Source organism: Leptonychotes weddellii, chromosome 9 (genome assembly GCF_054177405.1).
Source record: "Leptonychotes weddellii isolate Sample4059 chromosome 9, ASM5417740v2, whole genome shotgun sequence".
Lineage (NCBI taxonomy): Eukaryota > Metazoa > Chordata > Mammalia > Carnivora > Phocidae > Leptonychotes > Leptonychotes weddellii.
The window spans coordinates 36,223,795-36,244,226 of NC_138377.1; the positions used below are offsets into that span (position 1 = coordinate 36,223,795).

General features: G+C 41.6%; 1 protein-coding gene across 2 annotated transcripts in view; it reads left to right on the top strand.

Moving 5' to 3' along the window:
- The window catches only part of RTN1 (reticulon 1), a 201,713-nt gene extending 181,498 nt beyond the window's left edge, over positions 1-20,215 (top strand). For both annotated transcript variants that reach the window (XM_006730042.3, XM_006730043.2), the window contains 6 exons: positions 10,808-11,015; positions 13,464-13,602; positions 15,051-15,120; positions 15,642-15,688; positions 15,774-15,832; positions 19,403-20,215. In XM_006730042.3, coding sequence (XP_006730105.2) covers positions 10,808-11,015; positions 13,464-13,602; positions 15,051-15,120; positions 15,642-15,688; positions 15,774-15,832; positions 19,403-19,445 — 566 coding nt within the window. In that variant the 3' untranslated portion in view covers positions 19,446-20,215. The remainder of the gene's footprint in view (positions 1-10,807; positions 11,016-13,463; positions 13,603-15,050; positions 15,121-15,641; positions 15,689-15,773; positions 15,833-19,402) is intronic.
- Positions 20,216-20,432: the final 217 nt, after the last annotated feature.

A 20,432-nucleotide genomic window follows, 5' to 3' on the forward strand; every position in this document is an offset into this window, starting at 1 on the left:
GATGTGGGACTCGATCCCAGGACCCTGGGATCATGACCTGAGCCGAAGGCAGTCGCTTAACCAACTGAGCCACCCAGGCGCCCCGGCTTTGTTCTTTTTCTAAAAGTGATACATACGCATTATGAAAATTTCCTTTTGTTCAAAGAGAGGTTCAAATGAAAGCCACAAATCGCCCAAAGTCCTACACCTAGAGTTAATGAGGGTTAGTATTTGCTGAATATTGTCCAGTATCTCCATACCGTGTAACATGAAGCTAGAGGACTTGGCAACAAAAACAGCTTTTATAAAACAAGATTGTGTATGTCCCAAAAAATATTTGAAGTAATTTAATGGAAAAAACTGACATGAAACTGAGAGAATTGCTGAACTTCACGTATATGTTTCTTTATGTGCTATTCCTTCCTAAAATTAAGAAAAAGTATGATAAACATCGATAAGATTAGAATAATTTTTTAGTTTCATGTTTTGGTTTTAGACTGTACAAATGGACTCTCTGCAGGGTCTAAATTTTTTTTAAAGGAAGATCCATCAAGGGTGAGAAAGGTTGATAAAAATGCTGATCTAAATTCACATCTTCAAATCTATGATTTTTCTCAGATTTCCATGAATTAGGATTTATTTCATTTAAAAACCCAATAATAGGGGCACCTGGGTGGCTCAGTCATTAAGTGTCTGCCTTCGGCTCAGGTCATGATCCCAGGGTCCTGGGATCCAGCCCCACATCGGGCTCCCTGCTCGGCGGGAAGCCTGCTTCTCCCTCTCCCACTCCCCCTGCTTGTGTTCCCTCTCTCGCTGTCTCTCTCTCTCTCTCTCTGTCAAATGAATAAATAAAATCTTGAAAAGGAAAAAAAAACCCAATAATATTCCTGATACTGTATGACTAAAGCATTAGGATTATGATTACAGATCCCTATTCCATCATAATGAGCAGGACTCTCCATTATTTTGAAAAGGTTTCTCTCGCCTTCTCCCCATCTGCCCCTCTATCCCTCTCTTTCTCTCCCTCTCCCTGCCTTCTCTCCCATTTCCTCCTTATATTTGAAATTCTTTATTCAATTCTCTTTCATCTTTAGACTAGTTACTACATTTGGGAATAGAATCTGTGAAGTAATTGATATATTTTAAATTACCTTATAGTAGAATTAAATGTTAAAATTCACTGAATCCAGCAAACAAAAGCTAATGTGGGTGGATAACTTCCAGAATATCACCTCTCTTTTGGGAAATAATTAAATGTACATCACCACAAAATTTCCCATCCTTCTCAACCTGATCTCGTAAGTTGTGTACACATTTGGCCATGCATTAATATTTACATATTGTCACCTTTCCAGTTCTTACGAAAGTATACACAACCATTCAAAGAAACATGATTGCCTTATAATTAAGCTCACAGTTTGACAGCTAAGAATTTGACATTAATAATTCTTTAAAATCCATCTTCTGCCTAGATGACAATAATTACATTAAAAGCCTGGTCATTGTAAATGTATTCCAAATTTGTAGCATATATTTCAAATAAGATAAGAAATTAGTGGGGCACCTGGGTGGCTCAGTTGACTGAGCATCTGACTCTTGATTTCAGCTCAGGTCATGATCTCAGGATCTCGAGATCGAGCCCTGTGTAGGGCTCCACAGTTGGTGTGGAGTCTGCTTGAGATTTTTTCTCGCCTTCTCCCTTTGCCCCTCCCCCTGTTCATGCAGGCTCCCTCTCTCTTCCCCCCCCAAAATAAATATATAAATAAAATCTATATAAAATAAAAAAATTTGTTAGAAGTTTTAGAACTTTGAAGTATACAGTTCTGTGTCCTCCACATATGTTAAACTGTATTTTTGAGTTAAATCTGAGTAAAGTTGTCTTATAATTCAAGCATTACTTACAAGCTCTTTGCCCAAACCGATGTTGATTTTGAAAATGTAACAGGTTTTAGGGCGCCTGGGTGGCTCAGTCGGTTAAGCGTCTGCCTTCGGCTCAGGTCATGATCCCAGGGTCCTGGGATCGAGTCCCGCATCGGGCTCCCTGCTCAGCCAGGAGCCTGCTTCTCCCTCTCCCACTCCCCCTGCTTGTGTTCCCTCTCTCGCTGTCTCTGTCAAATAAATAAAATCTTAAAAAAAAAAAAAAAAGAAAAGAAAATGTAACAGGTTTTAATTTTTAGAATTTATTGCAGTTCTACCCATTAAGCAATGAGCATGTCTTGCTTTCAGAAACATTTTACCAAACTGCAGATCCAATATAGTGGTAATAGGGATCAAGAAGGACATAATAATTTACTGAATGGAACAGAGGTACAATGAGAGATCATTACCTTTCCTTATCCTTTTAGTTCAAGAAACATCTTGCCATTATGGTCTTGGTCAAAAATGTTAAATATATTCAGTTTTTATAAAGAAGCAATAGCTGTCTATCTCCATGGTTCTTTTCTATTCCAATACAATGATGGATTTTAAGGTGTGACCCAGACAAGATTTTGTGGCTAATTATGACTGATTACCACCAACCAAGTGGACAGTTTTGTATTTTGATCAAGTCAGAAAGCTTAAACAAGAAAAATCACATGAGGACATCCATTATTTAATACCTTGCAAATCTTCCTGTGTGCTGCCCTCAGCTACCATGTGCCCAAAGCCTGTCTCTCTCTCCATATGGCCATCTCTTCCTTTGATGCCAAAGGAGACCTGTGGAGTTGCCCTGTGGAGACCCCTCCAAATGAGCCCATTTACTAAAAGATTTAGCACACTGTCTTCAGTACCGGGCCCTGCTGTTTCATTTCCTGGCCAGGTCCACCCCATCAAGGTGACCACGGGTCTAAGCATCATTGCGTTAATTTCATAGGACAGGGAGAATGTGGTCCCAGTGGTTGGAACTAGCATGTGGATTCAATGCTGTGCTCTTTTACTGTCCACACAGAATGCCAGGTGTAATGTATCTCCTCTTTCAAAATATCCACAGAATTATTTAAACATCTAGAAATAAGAGTGTTGGCATTTTTCTTTTGACAGTCATACTGGCTGTATTTAAGTGGTGAGAAGGAAAGGCCTGGAAAATGGAATTACCGCAGATGTCTTATCAGCACAAGTCCCTCCCAGCAGCTTCCCCCCGGGCTCAGGGCCCCTGGGTTACCATTTAAAGTTCAAACTTACGTATGAGACTGTTTCATGGCAAGGGAAACTCATGGAGTCGTTGACTAAATGTCATCTTTGAATGTCTCCGTGCATGTTTAAAATTTTTTTATTACATCGATTCCCATTACGTTTCTCCAGTTTGATGGCAAAAGGAGGGAAAGTTACTACTGTTTCCCCTTGTTAACTTTCTGTGGTGATATTTTGTTGGCCTCACGAAAATCGGAGAAACTAGCTATCACTGCTTTGGACCCTGGGTTGTAAAGAACTGAGGTTTTTCGAGCCTCTGATTCTTTTCAGAAGGTACTCAAGTATTGTAGTCAGTTATTGGAAGCTTGCTGAAAAGTAAATTAGAGTCAACAGCATATCATTTTTCAACAATCCTTTTGATGAAATGCTGATATTATATATAAGTAGGGTTTTCTCACTTGGTCTTTTATGAAATAGCTTTCACTTGTCACATAGCAAGTGGTGCAATGCTGCCCGAAATCTTTACTGGACCAAAATGGAATATAAATAAATTCACTTAGGAATATGGTGCAGTAATGCAAATCATCGTGCACAGTTTATTGCCATTCATGCTCTCCACTTATGCCACATTTTGCCTTAAAAATAAAATACAAATAGCGGCACCACTGTCTTTCAGTTCATACATTTTTCTGAATACTGCACCACTATTGGATCATATAATTGAATACATTTAAAATGGTTTCCTAAACCAAAAAATTTTGAAAGAAAGCAAAGGGCTTTCTTTCTAGAAATTTGAGAGAGCATTTTATTTCCAGTCAGCTATTCATTCAAACCTTGGATCACTTCTGTTTCTCTTTACTGCCCTTGATTGGATTATGGAAATAAAAGGGTTGCACTGATTTCTGCATTTGAAATCAGGATTCTTCAAATCTGCCAAATATGCCAGGTCAGCCTTGACCGAATGAGTTCCAGGTGAGCCCCAGGCAGGCTGTAGCGGGGGCTCCCACCTGTGCTTTGGGGACTCTGATGAGATCACCAAGCCCAGTCCATTCTCAATGGATGGGACACACTGATCTCTCATTTCCAAAGACAGTGCATTTCTCCTTGGTTTTTAGCAAAGTAACTCTAGTTTTTATACGTGGCAAAGCAATATGATAATTTACCTGCCTTTGTGAGTATGCTTAGTGAATGTGACTCAGGTGTTTAAACTCTCATCTGACCTTTCTGCATTAGGAGGATATTAAAGGAAGGGAAAGCTGTCTATACTTTGTTGTACCCAAAAACTCCTGGGGGTAATTTGTCGCAGTTACAGAGTTACTTTTATTTTCTTGAGTTTTAAGGAAACTCAAATATCCACTTTCTGGATCCACTACTATAAAGCTTCCTACACAAGTTTACATCACTCTGAGCAAAATTAAAATGTGAAAAGTCATCATTTACACAGCAGATTGGAACACAGAAAGTCTCTTCTCTGATCACACTTCACCACTTCCTACCCTTCCCACTGAATCATCACGGGCCACTTGCTGTCACTCTGACCACACAGCCATTGCCATTCTCCCAGCCCATGAGTTCCAACAATCCTGGCCGCCTGTCATTCCCAGCCTGAGCCCGAGCTGCTCATTTCAATTCTGTCCTCTTGGATCTTCGACTCCTCTAACCATGCTGCTTGTGCAAGTTCACGGCCCTGGCTCACTCAGCTCTACCGTCTACCGCTGGGAACACCCAGCCTCCAACCCTGTTGACTGGATCCACTAGAGATCCCTGACTTTAACCAAACCCTCTTTACTTTCTGGCAGTCCTTTTATTGATTCCTTTTTGACATGCTGTATTTTTCTAGATCGACCCTGTCCAATAGAAATATAATGTGAGCCCCTAACTAGAAATTTTAAATTTCCTAGTAGCTTCCTCATTAAAAAGTAAGAAACAAGTAAAAATAATTTTGATAATATATTTAATCCAACATATGCAGAGTATTAGCCTTTCAACAACAGAAATCAATATAAAAAGTATTAATGAGGTAGGTACTCTGCATCCTTTTTTTGGACTAAGTCTGAACTCAGATAGGTAGCTTATACGTCAGCATGTCTCATTTGGGGCTAGTGCTCAGTAGCCACATGTGACTCATCACTACTGTACTGAATGAGACAGGCTCGGACCTCTCCTAATCTCTTCAAACCCTACCCTTACCGTCCTCAGTCTCAGGAAGACCTCCTAACTCATTTTCCAGGATTTGAGTAAATCTCCCTCAAGCGACTTTCAGCCACTTTACCTTGTTCCTTTCCCACCTCAATGTGTATCTGTAGCCACACCCATACATTCCCAAAATGTCTCTCCCTCTTTACCCATTCTTTTTTTTTTTTAAAGATTTTTTTTTTATTTATTTATCTGAGAGAGAGAATGGGAGACAGAGAGCATGAGAGGGGGAGGAGCAGAGGGAGGAGCAGACTTCCTGTCGAGCAGGGAGCCCGATGTGGGACTCGATCCCGGGACTCCAGGATCATGACCTGAGCCGAAGGCAGTTGCTTAACCAACTGAGCCACCCAGGCGCCCCCCTCTTTACCCATTCTTTTCATCCTTCTCCCTTCTTTGAAAAGAAAGAGCAATGACTAATCCCATCCGTTCTCCCCTTCTCTGAGACTTTGCTCAATCAAATCTCTTTCCGGAATCCTCACTGCTCGCTTTCCATTAATATACCCAGGCTTTGCTCAACCTAGAGATTTGCTTTTGCTGCTGCTTGCCCAAACTACCATTGTATTTGCCATCTTTTTTATTACTTTGAATTTCCCATCATTTACCCAACCCTTTACAACATGGCTTCCATCCTCACTACCGGTTACACTCTCTGCCGAGTTATGAGTGACCTTCTAGTCTCCAAATCCAGGTTCCTTTCTCAGTTATCATTTCCCTTGTTATGTCTTCAGCACCTCTCACTGTAGTCTACCCCATTGTCCTGGGAGGTTTCCTTCTTCTTGACTGCTGTAACCTACACTGTTGGGGTCCCCATTCTGACACTCAGACGGGACTCTTGATAAGCTCCACTTACCCCTTTGAATCTTACACTATGGTTTCATCCTCAGTTGCATTTCTTAGTCTCTCCTGTCTTGGAGGTTTCCTCCACTCTCATGGCCTCAGTCATCCTTTCTACTCAGAATATACCCAAATGTAAATAGTCAGCCCTCTTTCCTAAATGACTAAAAAAACAAATCATTTGATGCCTAAGCTTTAAAAAATTTAGGAAGCATTGTAATTGTCAGCTTCATCTCACCCATAATCCCTATCTCATCTCTGCCCTAGACTGTGTCAAAATGCCCTGCTTTGATGTCATCATGTCAGAACCTGGAGGTTTAAAAGCAAGTGTCTGCTCTATCCCCAACCAACTCACCCTCAGATTTCCTGTTTTTGTCAGTGATACTAATCACTCAGTCATCCAGCTTTGAAATGTTGCCTTCACCCTCAATTTGCTCTTCCTCTTTTCTCCCACGGCTAATTAGTCAACGATTCTTGTTGACTAATCCTTCATAATATTTCCCTTTATCCACTCCATCTCCTTAGCAAATTGTTCGCTACATTCACAAACCATCCCACGGCCTCTTTCATCAATTCCAGCACTATCCCTTCCTTGAACTCAACTTTTGCCATGTCTAACAACACAAAATATATTGGCAATCATTCAGCATTTGTAAAATGAATGTCAGTCTTCCCAGCTAGATCTTAACTTCCTTAAAAGCAGGAACAGAATTTTATGATCTCTTCATTCCTGGTTTTACTAGATGAATAGATGACCAATAACTGTTTACTGTTGATAATGGCTCGTTTTCTCAGTAACGTTTCTTACAAACTTTCACTTTAAATATCAAGCTCTGGAAGGAGATTTGAATAAATCAGGTTACCCAAATTAATTTTGCATGCTTCGGGGAACATTCAACCTATAACCACATAATGTGAGAGAGGCAACTTTTATCGTTTTGGAGGAAGCATCAAACTTAGGGTTTGATCTTCTCCCATTAACTCCCATTAACTCACTCCCATAAGACAGATTTCTTAACTTTTAGCTTCTTCATCTGTTATACTGTTATATAGCTACCCAGTGGAGTTGATTATGAAGTTTAAATGTGGTAATAATGTCTAAAAGTGCTTTGAACATTTCCCAGAATCTACGTAAATAGATTACCGTGTCACAAAGTACCCAGAATAAACATCCCGTTGATGTTGTAAGATGAATCTTTTGTTAACCTCCTCATTAGAAACCTCCAGCAATCTTAACATGTTGATCGAAACACCTGTTGGGTAATGACTACACCAAACCACTGTTGTTTAGCCGATAGTCCACACTCTCTGCCCATAGTTTATTCTCATAAAGCTCCTGCCTGGTACCTGCCATTCTCAGGCTGTTTGAATAGGTATCCAGAGATTCAGAAGGCTTTTCTAGACAGGTACACCATTTTTAACAAGTGTTAAGCAATTTAAGTGGGGGTTCACTTGGTAGTAGCAGACTTTATGTTTTCTTTGCCTGAAAACCTCCTGTAGAGTCTCCCGTGCCCCTTCACATCATCTCAGAGGTGGGTAAGCCTACTTTCTCTAGCACTAGGGAGTGCCCCCTTTAGCACAAATCATGGTGTCTTATAATGTATTTGTTTCTAAACGTTTCTGCCATGTGAATCTGTGGGTGTCATAAAACAGAAGATTACAACTTATTTGTGTGGGGGGGTTTCTTTTTTTAAATAATTCATTGATTTTGATATCCCTGGCACCACCTGGCACAAAGCCTGGCCCTTAAAAAAAAGTTCTTGCTCAATAAATACTGAATAAATGAACAAAATGGGGAAGAGGCAACATTGCAAATAATGGTGGTGTTTTTGTCTTTTTATTCTCCACCCCACCCTCCCCTACATGAAACAGAATAAATGCTAGGAGGTTCCAGTTCCCCAGGCCCTTTAGCCCTGCTGGTCTGGACATAGGCCTAGGCTTACTTCCATTTGTTGCTCCAAATCCACTCAACCACAGGGAGCACTAGGCTTCTGTGGAGACCCCTTCTCCTCCTTCTTCTGTCGCCTACCCTCAGAGGCCCAGGGGTGTCTTGTGTCATGTCTTCTAAAAGATCCTTCTTCTCCACCTGGAAGGATTATTACCTTAGTGCTCTGTTCTCAACCAACTCTTCTAAAACAAAAATCGTTTGGGGAACACCTTTGTACTTTGCTGTTAATGACAAGCCAATCTTTATTGCATTACCCCTTCTGGGATCTTTGCAATAAAAAAAAAAAAAAGATAAAAAGGATAAATATAAAGATAAAAAGGGTTAATCTAAAGGACTGAATTTCTAATAGTAGAATGTCAGTCAGTGTGACATTGTGACTGGTGATTGGGGCGAGGAGAAGAGAGAGGCTTTAGAGCAGCCTTGCTTTTCCTTTGCTCCTAGAAGCCTACTTGTAGAACCAGCCCCACTCAAAAGAGAAAAAAAAATCTTTGTTTCACACCAAAACATGTTTGTGATTCTCTCCTCTACTTCCTATGCAAAAGTGTTGTTAGAGAAAAAGAACAAATTTTTGCCCCCCAGCCAAATGGCAGACTACTGCAGTGTTGTGCATTCATGTCATTGGTGGACCAGGTAGGTGAGGAGTAGGTGGGGATGGATGACAGATCAGCTCAAAAGTAAATTCTCTCTCTAGCTTCAGCTTGCTGAGGGATCCTCAGCCGGGTTTAAAAGAGCCCCCACCCCACCCCTTCAGTCCCTGATTTACTCTCCAGCCAGCCTGGGGGAAGACTGAAGCCAAGGGTTCATACTGTGCTCTGCCACACTCCTTACATCCCCTCCACAGCGTCAGAGGGTTGTCACGGGCTCTGTGACCTTTTTGATACTGCTCCTTCAGTTAGTTACATACCTGAGTACGACGGGAGCAGCCCCCTGCTATCTTCAACCTGGTCACCTTTGTTCTCCTTGAGCAAATGACTGGTGTCCAATTCTGTAAACCAGCTGGGTCTCTGTGCCCTGCACAGGAAGCTGGCGGCGTAAGCAGCTGCCATTTTCATTCGGTTGTGAGGTGGGAATTTTGTGTCTTCTCTTTCTGAAAACTTATTGATGTAACATTCTATAAAGACCATTTGTTGCAACAACATGGATGGACGACCTTGAGGTCATTACTAAGTGAAAAAAAGACAGAGAAAAACAAATATGGTATGATCTCGTTTATAGGTAGAATCTAAAATAGCTGAATTCATAGAAACAGGAGAATGGTGGTTACCAGGCTTAGATGGCGGGGGGGGGGGGGGACTTGGGGAGATGTTGTTGGTCAAAGGGTATGAACTTGCAACTAGAAGGCAAATAAATTCTGGAGACTGGAGACCTAATGTACAGCATAGTGATTATGGCCAACAGTACTATATTATAAACTTCCAAGTTGCTAAGAGACTTGATCCTAAATGTTCTCACCACAAAAGAAATGATAATTATGTGCTATGACAGAGGTGTTAGTTTAGTGCTCTGGTGGCAATCATATTACAATATATAAATATATCCAATCAACATGTCATACACCTTAGACTTGTACCATGTTAAATGTCGATTATATCTTAATTCAAAAAAACATTTGTGGGCGCCTGGGTGGCTCAGTTAGTGAAGCGACTGCCTTCGGCTCAGGTCATGATCCCAGGGTCCTGGGATCGAGTCCCACATCGGGCTCCCTGCTTGGCGGGAGGCCTGCTTCTCCCTCTCCCACTCCCCCTGCTTGTGTTCCTGCTCTCGCTGTCTCTGTCTCTGTCAAATAAATAAATAAAATCTTTAAAAAAAAAAAACAAAAAACAAACATTTGTGACTTGCCTAATTGGAGAATAAATTCTTCAGCAAGGCTTCTATGCCTTTTTCATAATCTGGTGACTGGAATATTGAAAATACTTACATTATGTATCATATTTGAAGCACCGTGGCTTTGTTCTTTTGAACTTAATTTTTTTTTGTTTCTAAGTGAAAGAGGAAAATAACTACATGAGAAATGTGCTGCAGATTTTAAAGCTATATTCCAGATTTTTAAGTCACAAAAGGTGAGCGAATAGATTATGCTGTACAAAATGGTTTAATCCAAATGTCACCTCCAGGGACTCATGAGACAGCTACTAACTTTTCAGTGTTGCTTGTTTTGGAGGAGGGCCATGTCTTTAAAACCTTTGGCATTGGCTGGGTCTCTGGACCCACTGCCATGCTTCTGAAAGTACCACTTCTCCAGGACCTCCGTTTCCATCATTGCTGCCCCTTCTCAGCAGGGGGACATGTGTATGGCCTGAGATACACACCTCTAGGCCACCACTGAGGCATGAAATTTGCCAGTAGGGCACCAAGATGCACACAATCAGTGCCATCCACAGGAACAGAACAGGTGCTCTGAGTCCTCTGTACTTGCCGTTTTGTTTCAAAGTCACAGATGGTGTAGCCCAGTGAGACACACTCATAGAGGTATGGTCGCAGGAGATTCAACTGCCTTTTCTTCTCTGTGAATTTATGAACCATATTCAGGGATGGAAAAGAGTCCTCCAAAGCCAAATACAATGGCAGTGAGTGCGCTGACCAAAGCCCTGTGTCTACTCACTTGTGTTTGAGAACCCAAAGGCCAGGTGAGACGTGCAGCGACCACAGCTTTGAGGAATGAGGCCCGCAGCAGCCCCCCAGCGGCACTGCGGGCGTTAAGTGTGTCTGTGGGCTGGGGGGGTTGTCTTCTCTCCACAGCTATTGACCTGCTCTACTGGCGGGACATCAAGCAGACCGGGATCGTGTTCGGGAGCTTTCTGCTGTTGCTCTTCTCCCTGACCCAGTTCAGCGTTGTGAGCGTCGTGGCCTACCTGGCCCTTGCCGCGCTCTCCGCCACCATCAGTTTCCGCATCTACAAGTCTGTCTTACAAGCTGTGCAGAAAACCGACGAGGGCCACCCTTTCAAGTGAGTGTCCCCGCCAGACCAGCCCTTGCCCAGCCTCTCACGGGACCCCTGCCCCCTGACTCTGTTTCAGCTCCCGGGCGTTTGGGTGATGTGTCGCTGGGAACCGACAGACCTCTCAGAGTCTCAGAGTCCCTTGAATGCCCTGACTTTTAATAGCTAATATTTCTGGTGAATTTCCAAAACGCCCTCAGTTATCCCTATTGTGACACTTATTGCTGTATATTGAGTTTTTCTATTTTCATGATTGTGAATGAATTAATAAGCATGTTTAACATAAGTTTACATATGATATGAATATTTTCATACTTAATTATTATTAATAGCAATCATAATCCATTGTATGGGTACAGCGTTTTATAATTTAAGGAGTGGTCAACAGTGAATCCTCCCAACCCTGTGAAGAAGGCAGGGCAGTGTAATCTCTATTTACAGGTGGGAAAACAGATTCTAAGAAGCAAAGTGACTTGCCCAAAATCACATGGCCAGTAACTAGCGTAGAGTCAGGACTAGGGTGTTTGGATTTTTATTTCTATGGTCTCTGGAAGCTTAATACCACAGGGCCAACTTTCTGAGGGGTGCAAGGTTCATGAACAGTCTTATAATGTACCCTTCTCTGCATTTTTATACTGGGGAAATCTGGAATGAACATTGAAAAGGAGGAATTTTTTGTTTTGTTTTGTTTCTCTTTTTTTTCATTTTGTTTAAATTCAATCAATTAACATAGACTGTATTATTAGTTTCAGAGGTGGAGTTTAGTGATTCATCAGTTGCGAGGGAGGATTTTTTTTAAGGCAATATACGAAGAGGACGAATGAAACGGGGCAGAGCTGTCAGCTGCACGGCACCCACTCCACCCCAAGTTATGTCCCGACTCTGGCTTGGGAGCCCGGGGCATGGCAGCCCTGACTGGCAGGTCCGCCTGGCCCCCCGCTGCTGGCCCCAGAGTGCGGGCTGCCCTACGGGTGGCTTCCACTCCTGGAACGGAGGGACAGTTCTGAGCCTTGCAGATGCTGCGGCAGATGGTTCTGGGCCAGAGCCAGTCACTCACCAGGGGGCCTCTGAATCCTCCCTGGCTCACCCTCACCGGTCAGCGGAATGAAGGCCTTAGGGCCCGAGGCTCTTAAAAGGGGGAAAGATTCCTGTGTCACGGGGACCTACTGACAGAAATGGAAAAGGCTGTGTATCTCCCTTCCCAGCCTCTGGTTCCTGGGCCTCGGTGTTAAACAGTTACAGTCTAAGCCCTTGGGATGCATTAGGCCTTCTTCTAATGCAGAGTTAATGGGTCTTCTGGGCTGTAACTTGGCTATCCAAGTTCCCACCCAGGAAGGTGAGAGAAGCGAAGTGAAGTGTCTTCATTCCAGGGTTATATCATGCCTCCTTCAGTGGTCCCAGCCAGTGACCAGGGTTTCCATCTTCAGAGTCCTCCTCTGCCCCAGCCTCTGCCCTCTGCCATCTAAGGAAGGCTAGTTTCTTTCACATTCTTGGCCCCCAAGACCATCACGTCCAGTTAGCTCAACTACTTTATCTTCCTTTAGGAGACACAATAAAAAACTTTCTTTTGGTTGAGTTGTTTTTATCAGTAAAAAGAATATCTGACTTAGTACATTTTGGATCAAAACTTACTATCTAGACAAATCAGCATTTTTCTGTTTTTTTCCTAAAGAGTATGAAACCCGTAAGATTTCAGGGTAGACTCTCTAAAATTCAAACCAAAATGCTACTTTACTTTTTTTCATCTGAATTTACAGAGTTAGGTAAGCACTGTAAGAACTCTAGAAATAACTTCTAGGTAGATGATGTGGTGCTGTCTTAGAATTGGGGAAGGGAAGATGGACCCTCTGTGGGGAGCATGGCCAAACAGGAGGATGGAATAATCACATGTCATCGTTTGAAAAATTGAAAAATGTGGTCACTAAAAATATTGCTCTTAGTAGAAAGAGTGAGCTTTTGAATATGGCCCAGGTCACTTGAGTTTTCAGAGCTCTCTACCTAAAACCTGGAAGTATTTTCCAAAATTTAAACATGGAATATTAAAGTTTTGATAGTGAACAATAATTGGCAGCTAGGATTTTCAGATACCTCAATTATTTAAAAAGATAATCCCTCTCCATGCAGCCAAGAAGAAATGAGGACTTTCACAGCTACCTAGTGGGCCAGGGATGTCTGGAGAATTCAGCAGATGAGCTGATTTGGGGCTGACTTTTCTCTGCTTCCAGCCAGTTGCTCTGAATTATCAGCTCCTACTGTCATGCTGTCTCAGGGACATAGAAATAGAGCGCACCACTAACAGCCATGATTCCCAGGTTCCCCCGGGTGCTGGGGGTGGGTGTGTGGGGTGCCCTGCAGCCCCCAGAGGTGACCTGGCTGTGTTCAGAGTGGGAGAAGGAAAACTCAGCTCTTCGGAGATTACCTCTGATGGAGCTCTCTGCGGGGATGGTTTCTTGACAGGACCTACTTGGAGCTCGAGATCACCCTTTCTCAGGAGCAGATCCAGAAGTACACAGACTGCCTGCAATTCTATGTGAACAACACGCTTAAAGAACTGAGGAGGCTCTTCCTTGTCCAGGACCTGGTGGATTCCCTAAAAGTACGGTTGCTTATGTCATTCACTTGGCGGTCTTGAGTTTCGTTCTCCCTAAAGGTATACTGTAAACCACCACAGATTAGAGAATAAGAAGCAAGTGCTAGTTGCATTCTAGAGTGAGAAAACCTCTAGCTCTGCAGTCCCGTGGAGCTCATCCAGTCCAATCCCCTCATTTTACAGATGCCCAAACTGTGGCTCAGAGAGCCTGAGAGACTTGCCCGAGGTTGCCCAGTGAGTCACTGGCAGAGCCGGGATCAAACCGAGGGCCACACAGCTTTTAATTCTGTACTTTTTACAACACACCAGGGTGTCCGTCCTTACCATTTTCAATTCCTCAGCCAATTTCCTAGAATTAATTTAAAAAAAAAATCTAGTTTGGGGGAATGTGAAAAACATTTGTGATTTTTTCATTGAAAGAAACTCTGGACTCTGCCAGTTGAGACGTGTGAGAGTCCTTACATAGTGTGGGCTGTGAGACGGAGCCTCTGAAGCGGAGGACCTCAGACACCTGGCATTACTCCTGGCACTCTCACTGAACTTACCAGGGTTCTTCGAACACACTGCTTTTCCCACCCTGCAGTATATGTAGAAACCTGAAGTCAGCGAGTCATGAGGCAGCTGGGCCCGAGCGAGGTTGTTATGGGTTCCCCATGCTCCCAGAACGCTTTGTACACACTGGGCGGGGTCTTGTAGCAGGGCTGCCCAGCGACTGTTGAAGGAAGGGCAGAAGGAAAAGTGAGTAACGTGGCCTGGCCCCAGAAGATGCTTTCCTGGAAGAACATCTTTCCAAGTAATGACTAGAGAGAGATACGAGAGAGATTGTAATTACTTATTCTAGGGCTTTTCAAGTGATGTTTCTATTTGTATGTGTAATGTAAAAAGAATGGGCTAGAGCAGAGGTCAGCAATCCTTATTTGTAAAGGGCCGTATACTTAATACTTCAGGCTTTGCATGCCTGAATCTCTGTTCCAGCTACTCAGCTTTGCCATCATAGCAGGAAAGCAGCCAAACACAACGCATAAATGAATGACTGTGGCTGTGTGCCAATAAAACTTTATTTATGAACACCGAAAATTGCATTTCATATCATTTTTACATATCACAAAATGTTATGCTTGCTTTGATTTTATTCAGCCATTTAAAAATATAAAATTCATTCTTAACTCACAGGCCCAAAAAAAACAGGCCAAGGGCCAATAGTTTGCTGACCCCCCGTCTTATTATTTCACTGAGTCCTTCAAATCTTCTAACAAAGAGATCCGAAGGGTTCTGAGAGGAGTGAAGACTAGATCCTCTTTCAGTAATTCTGCGATGAGAATTTAATGCTTACATTTCCTATTGAAACCATGGTGTATTTTCCCCCCGATTTTAATCTAAAAAAAGTCAATGAAATAAGACTCTCATCTGTCACAAACGGTTTTAGAAGCTCTGATAAACATTTTGTCCTTCAGTTTGCAGTTCTGATGTGGCTCCTGACTTACGTTGGCGCTCTCTTCAATGGGCTCACCCTGCTGCTCATGGGTAAGGACAGATGAGCACGTTATGTCTTCCTTCACACGCTCCGTCAGCATGGAGCTTCCTAGGCCATTAGCTGTGAGCGTGTTGTCATAGGTTCCTAGGAACAAACGCCACATAGCACAGGGCATTTCTCTGACCATCATAGTTAGTTAGAGAGTATAATATATATTACACATTAATAATGAATTCCTTAGTCTGAAGTATTTTTTTTTTCCTCTTCAAGCACAACAGTTTTATTTGGTTTCCAATCAATATCTGTTTGCAATAGATAGTTATGGACAGAAATTCATTTGTATCGTGGGAGGGTTCAGTCCACCCTCATTCCAGGAATAATGGCTTAATATCTGTAAAAGGCTCAGCGTCCCTTTATTTTCCTTATGGACCGCCCTGCCATCTTTTAGCTAAAATGCTAGCTGCTATAAAATAATGCTATAAGATCACATAATTATATAAAAATGCATCTAAAAGCTTATTCTCACTGATAACTCTCAGAATTTTAATACTGTATTTGTTTTTCATCCCAGCTGTGGTTTCAATGTTTACTCTACCTGTAGTGTATGTTAAGCACCAGGTAAGTCCTGTGTGATGTCAAATATTCACCTTAAATTTTGACCTTGTGACCTTTGGATGTGCTCATGATTTCTTCCTCTTTGTAGGCACAGATTGACCAATATCTGGGACTTGTGAGGACTCACATAAATGCTGTTGTGGCAAAGTAAGTTACATCGAGCGATTCCTAAAAAGGAGAGACTGCTTTAGGCAGACGTTTGTGGGGATTAGAGAGAGGTAATAAAGGGATAATAAAGTAGTAAGTTGATTTATGATCATTCACTTATTTGAGTCATGTATTCACATCTTTCCCAATCATATTACTTCAGAAAATAAGTATACATTTTAAAACTCTCAATTAAATAAAGCCTTCAGTGGTTTACTTTAGGTATCATGATGAATGAATTTTAATAAGTGAATGACGTTAAGTTCTGTCTGGGAACTGGCTCATGTCCAAGAACAAGATGGGTTGGAGGAAAGAAGGAAGCCTGATTCAGAAAACTAAAATTAATTTCTAACAGTTTAATTGAAATAAAAACAATCAAGTTAACAAATATTTTCAACAATAAATACCACTGATTTTATGAACCATTGAAATTGTTTATAGAACTTGAGAAATTTTAAAAATCTGTAACAGCTGTTATATTTTCCATTACATCGTTTTGACTCTACAAGTGTGTGTGTTTATTTTTTTCTTTAATTAACACCATTGCTTTTTAAACTTGAGTCTTGAATAGACTCCATTTTATGGTCACTTTATGTATCAGGAGATAAAAATTCCAGTTGTAAGTAGCCACAGCTAACGCGGACATTAATCTTAGTTTTCCATAACGCTTAAATTAGCGTTTGTAAATCTAAATTAAATTAGTAAATTGTATTACATTGTAAATCTAAATTAAATGTGTTTGTAAATTAGTGTTTGTAAATCCATCTAAAATGATAGTTTTTATGTTATTTTATTAACAACTTTATTTTCACCAAAAGCTGACCTAGGCTCCCACTGGAAATACATGCCATCAAAGGGCTAGACTTTGTTGACACAAACTCCCTCTCATAATCTTAGAATCACATGGCTGGACCTGGGCGGTGGTCAGAATTAGAAGGAAGTATTTTAGACAGCCAAAGATGTGTAAAACAAAATAAAAACAAAACAACCACTTTAAAGTTCTTCCGGTATTTGATTTGCATATCATCAGTTATGGTTCTCTCCTAAAGTATATAAAGGTTTTTGGTTTTTACTGTGTACTCTTCATATTCTTCCTCTTAAATTCATGGTGAACTTGGACCTAGATCAGATCTACAGCACATTTAAAAATGCCTGAAATTATCACCTTGGACCCAAATGCAACTAAGACCTAATGAAAATCAACAAATTGAAGCTAAAGTATTGGTTATTTTGTATTAAGAAACGGCAGCGTGGTTAGTATGGAAGTTGGTGGTGCCAGAACCTGGGGAAACTGGTAAAGACCCCAGTTCCCAGATTGCTAAAACAGACCAATAGAATTAGAATTTCTAGGATTGGGGACCCGGAAGCTATACTTTAATGAACTCCCCAGGTGACTTTTTGGCAATTAGAGCTGTGTTTTGGGGGACCGAGAGCAATACCAGAACAAGGGCACAGCAAAACACCGGAATAGGAGCTTAGAAACTAGAAGATAAAAATTCTAGTCCTAAGTTGTCCAATACTTAAGTTTGGGAATCTTGTGCAAATCACATCCATTAATTTTTTCTTTCACTGATTGATCAGTTGGTTCCAAAAAGAGCCATAGCTGTGATGTCCCAGGTACTGCATGTAACAGGCACGGAGGGTATAAAGATGAATGAGATGATCCCCATCCTAGTGCAGCTCTCAGCCTCTCGGTGCGGACAAAACTCTAAAGAAATAAGTATAAGCCGATAAAAGAACTGCAGTGGAGTTGTATAAAATGTGAGTGTCAGGGAGGTAGGGAAATAACTGTTCCTGCCTGAGGGGATAATGGAAATGACACTAAATCCTCACTAAAATGAAAGCCTTTGGCTTAGCTCAGCCGCTATCACACAGTACCATAGACTGGGTGGCTTATAAGCAACACCAGTTTATTTCTCACAGTTCTGGAGGCTGGAGGGCCAAGATCAGAGTGCCCACATGGTCAGGCTCTGGCCAGGGCCTTCTTCCCAGCTTACAGACTTCTTGCTGTGTCCTCACATGGTAGAAGTGGAAGGGAGCTCTCTGGGGTCTCTTTTACTGGACATTAATCCTATTCATGAAGGCTGCACCCTCATGACCTAATCACCTCCAAAAGGCCTCACCTCCTAATACCAAAACATTGGGGGTTAAGTTTCAACATATGAGTTTGAGACAGGAGGACACAAACATTCCGTCTATAGCGACCCTGAAGGATGGCTGAACATTCATCAGGTGGGTGATGAGGGGAAAGACATTGCAGGAAGAAGAAAGAAAATGTAGGTCATGTAGGAAACAGTGAGTCAACCATTGTGTCTAAAGCTTACATGAGTAGAAAGATCAACTGGAAAGAGTCTAGAAAAAGAGGCTGAGGTCAAGTGTCGAATGTTCTAAGGAGTGACTCTGCCCCAACGGGAAATGGCCAGCCCCTACTGTTTTTATGCCAGGGTGATGTAATCAGAGCTGTGTTTTGCACAGATCATGATGACAGTCTAATGGGAGGGGAGTTGAACTGGGGAGTGGAGACATGGCGATCAGATTGGCTGGGAGGCGATCATAATTCACAGAAAGTGATAAGGGTCTAGGCCTGTTAAAATGGAGAGAAAGGAGAGAAGACAACGAACACACAGTGTATGAACATACATGTACAATGCAATTGTTAAATTAAAATTGGCAATCAGGGCTGTGAAAAGGAAAAGAAAGAGAACATTATCCATGAGAACTACCACGGTTTCTGTAATTGAGCTTTATTCAGATTTGGCTCTGAGCTTCTCAGTAGCTAGAGCAAAAAGAGAAACTAGGTAAATTACATAGGTCTCATTATCAGAAAGGAGGAAACAGAAGTTCTTCAAGAGAACCTGTTTTGCCTGACACTAAATTTTGAAGGAAATTTCTTGGTGGGATCTTACCTCTAAAGGCTCCTTCGCCTCTGAAATTCTGACTCCATGTTAGAATAATTCCCAGCACGGGAACTCACATCATTTTAGTGAAACACTTAAGAACATGATCTTTAGAATCAGGCTAGTTTGAGTCCATTTCTGGCATTTTCACCTATATGAGTTCATCATAAATGTTACTTGACTCTGTGAACCTGTTTCCTTATCTGCACACTGGGAATGTTAATACTTAACTCTTAAGGTTGTTGGGGATTAAATGAGATAATGTCTGTCAAGTACTCTGACTGGGACATAAGACACTCTCAGTAAATATTAGACATCATCATCATCATCCTCATCATCGTGCTCTTACTGCCTAGAGATCGGTTGAAGAGGAATGTAGAGGACAGTCCTAGACCAGGACAGGAAGAGCTCAGTACCACTACCTTCTCTATGCAGAGTAGATAGATGGAGCCTGTCCCAGTCATTTCTGGGTCTCAGTTTGACGCACAGAAATGTGTCTCTATTGCTGCCTAGAAATGTGTTTGTAGACACTCCTACTTTGCTATTGTATCTTTTGGAATATTAAGCTATTTGGTCAGCTAGCCAGTTAAAGCAACAACACACAATGAAGTCACAGAATGATTTCATTAATGACACTTATGACTTACCGTTTTTTGATATTGTCTTTTTTCAGGATTCAGGCTAAAATCCCAGGCGCTAAAAGGCATGCTGAGTAAATCGATATCCCCCCGGGGACTGGACACGAACCAGAATGTCTGGAGTGGTAACAGCTCTGTTCTTACATGTCACTGCAAATTGATTGTTTCTCCCCCCACTACCATCATCTTAGAGACAAACTTCCAACAGCTGTTTTCAGGCTGTTCCTAGAAAACAGCTGTGCTCTTAGGATATTTGAGTCACTTGTGTCAAGCACTAAAGTATAGAGAAAAGTGTATTAGATGTGGTTTTAATTTTGTGTTGCTAAAAAAAAAAAAAGTGCATGATGGTGAGAGCCCAACTTATTTTTTCTTCTTCGGTGTTCTCTTCCTCCTCTCTGCAATGCTTCTGTAGCTTCTAATGTCCCCTGTGGCTAGGCCTTTCCTGCCCAGTGCCCCGATGCAGTAGTGGGAACCGCTTATATGTCCTTGGGTTGCTGGTTGGATTCATCTTTAATAACAATATATAGAATTGTAGACTGATGTTTTAGTGTTTTTCCAACACACAACATAAAAATAAAAACAGTCGACCGTACTTCTGGTAATCAGTTTTGTATAACTTAAAATAAATAAATGAATAACCCCTCCCCCCCAAAAAAAACATGCAGTACTTTTGTTGTGTGGGACTGACAGGCTGATTTACATGTATGGTAAAAAGTACCAGCATGTTAACTTTATTACAATTTGTATTACTTTCTCTGTAGTTCCTAATGGACCTAATTATGGACTCTGGATATTTGCACTTACGTACTTGATACTGAATGCATAAATAAATGTTACTAAATGTAAAACCTTCTCCCTCTCTTCTTGTGGGATGGCCAGAAAATGCAAAATTTCTAAGAGACAGTCTTCCAAAGACAGGCTGGGAAGCCTGAGACCAAGAGTTCACTTTGTTCCTGTCTCCAGGACCATAGGGTCCAATCCCAACTTGGTATATGTTCCTTTGGGTTATTGATGGAAGTCACTGAAAAGTAGTAAAACTGGAAAGCACACTTCATGTTGTACTCT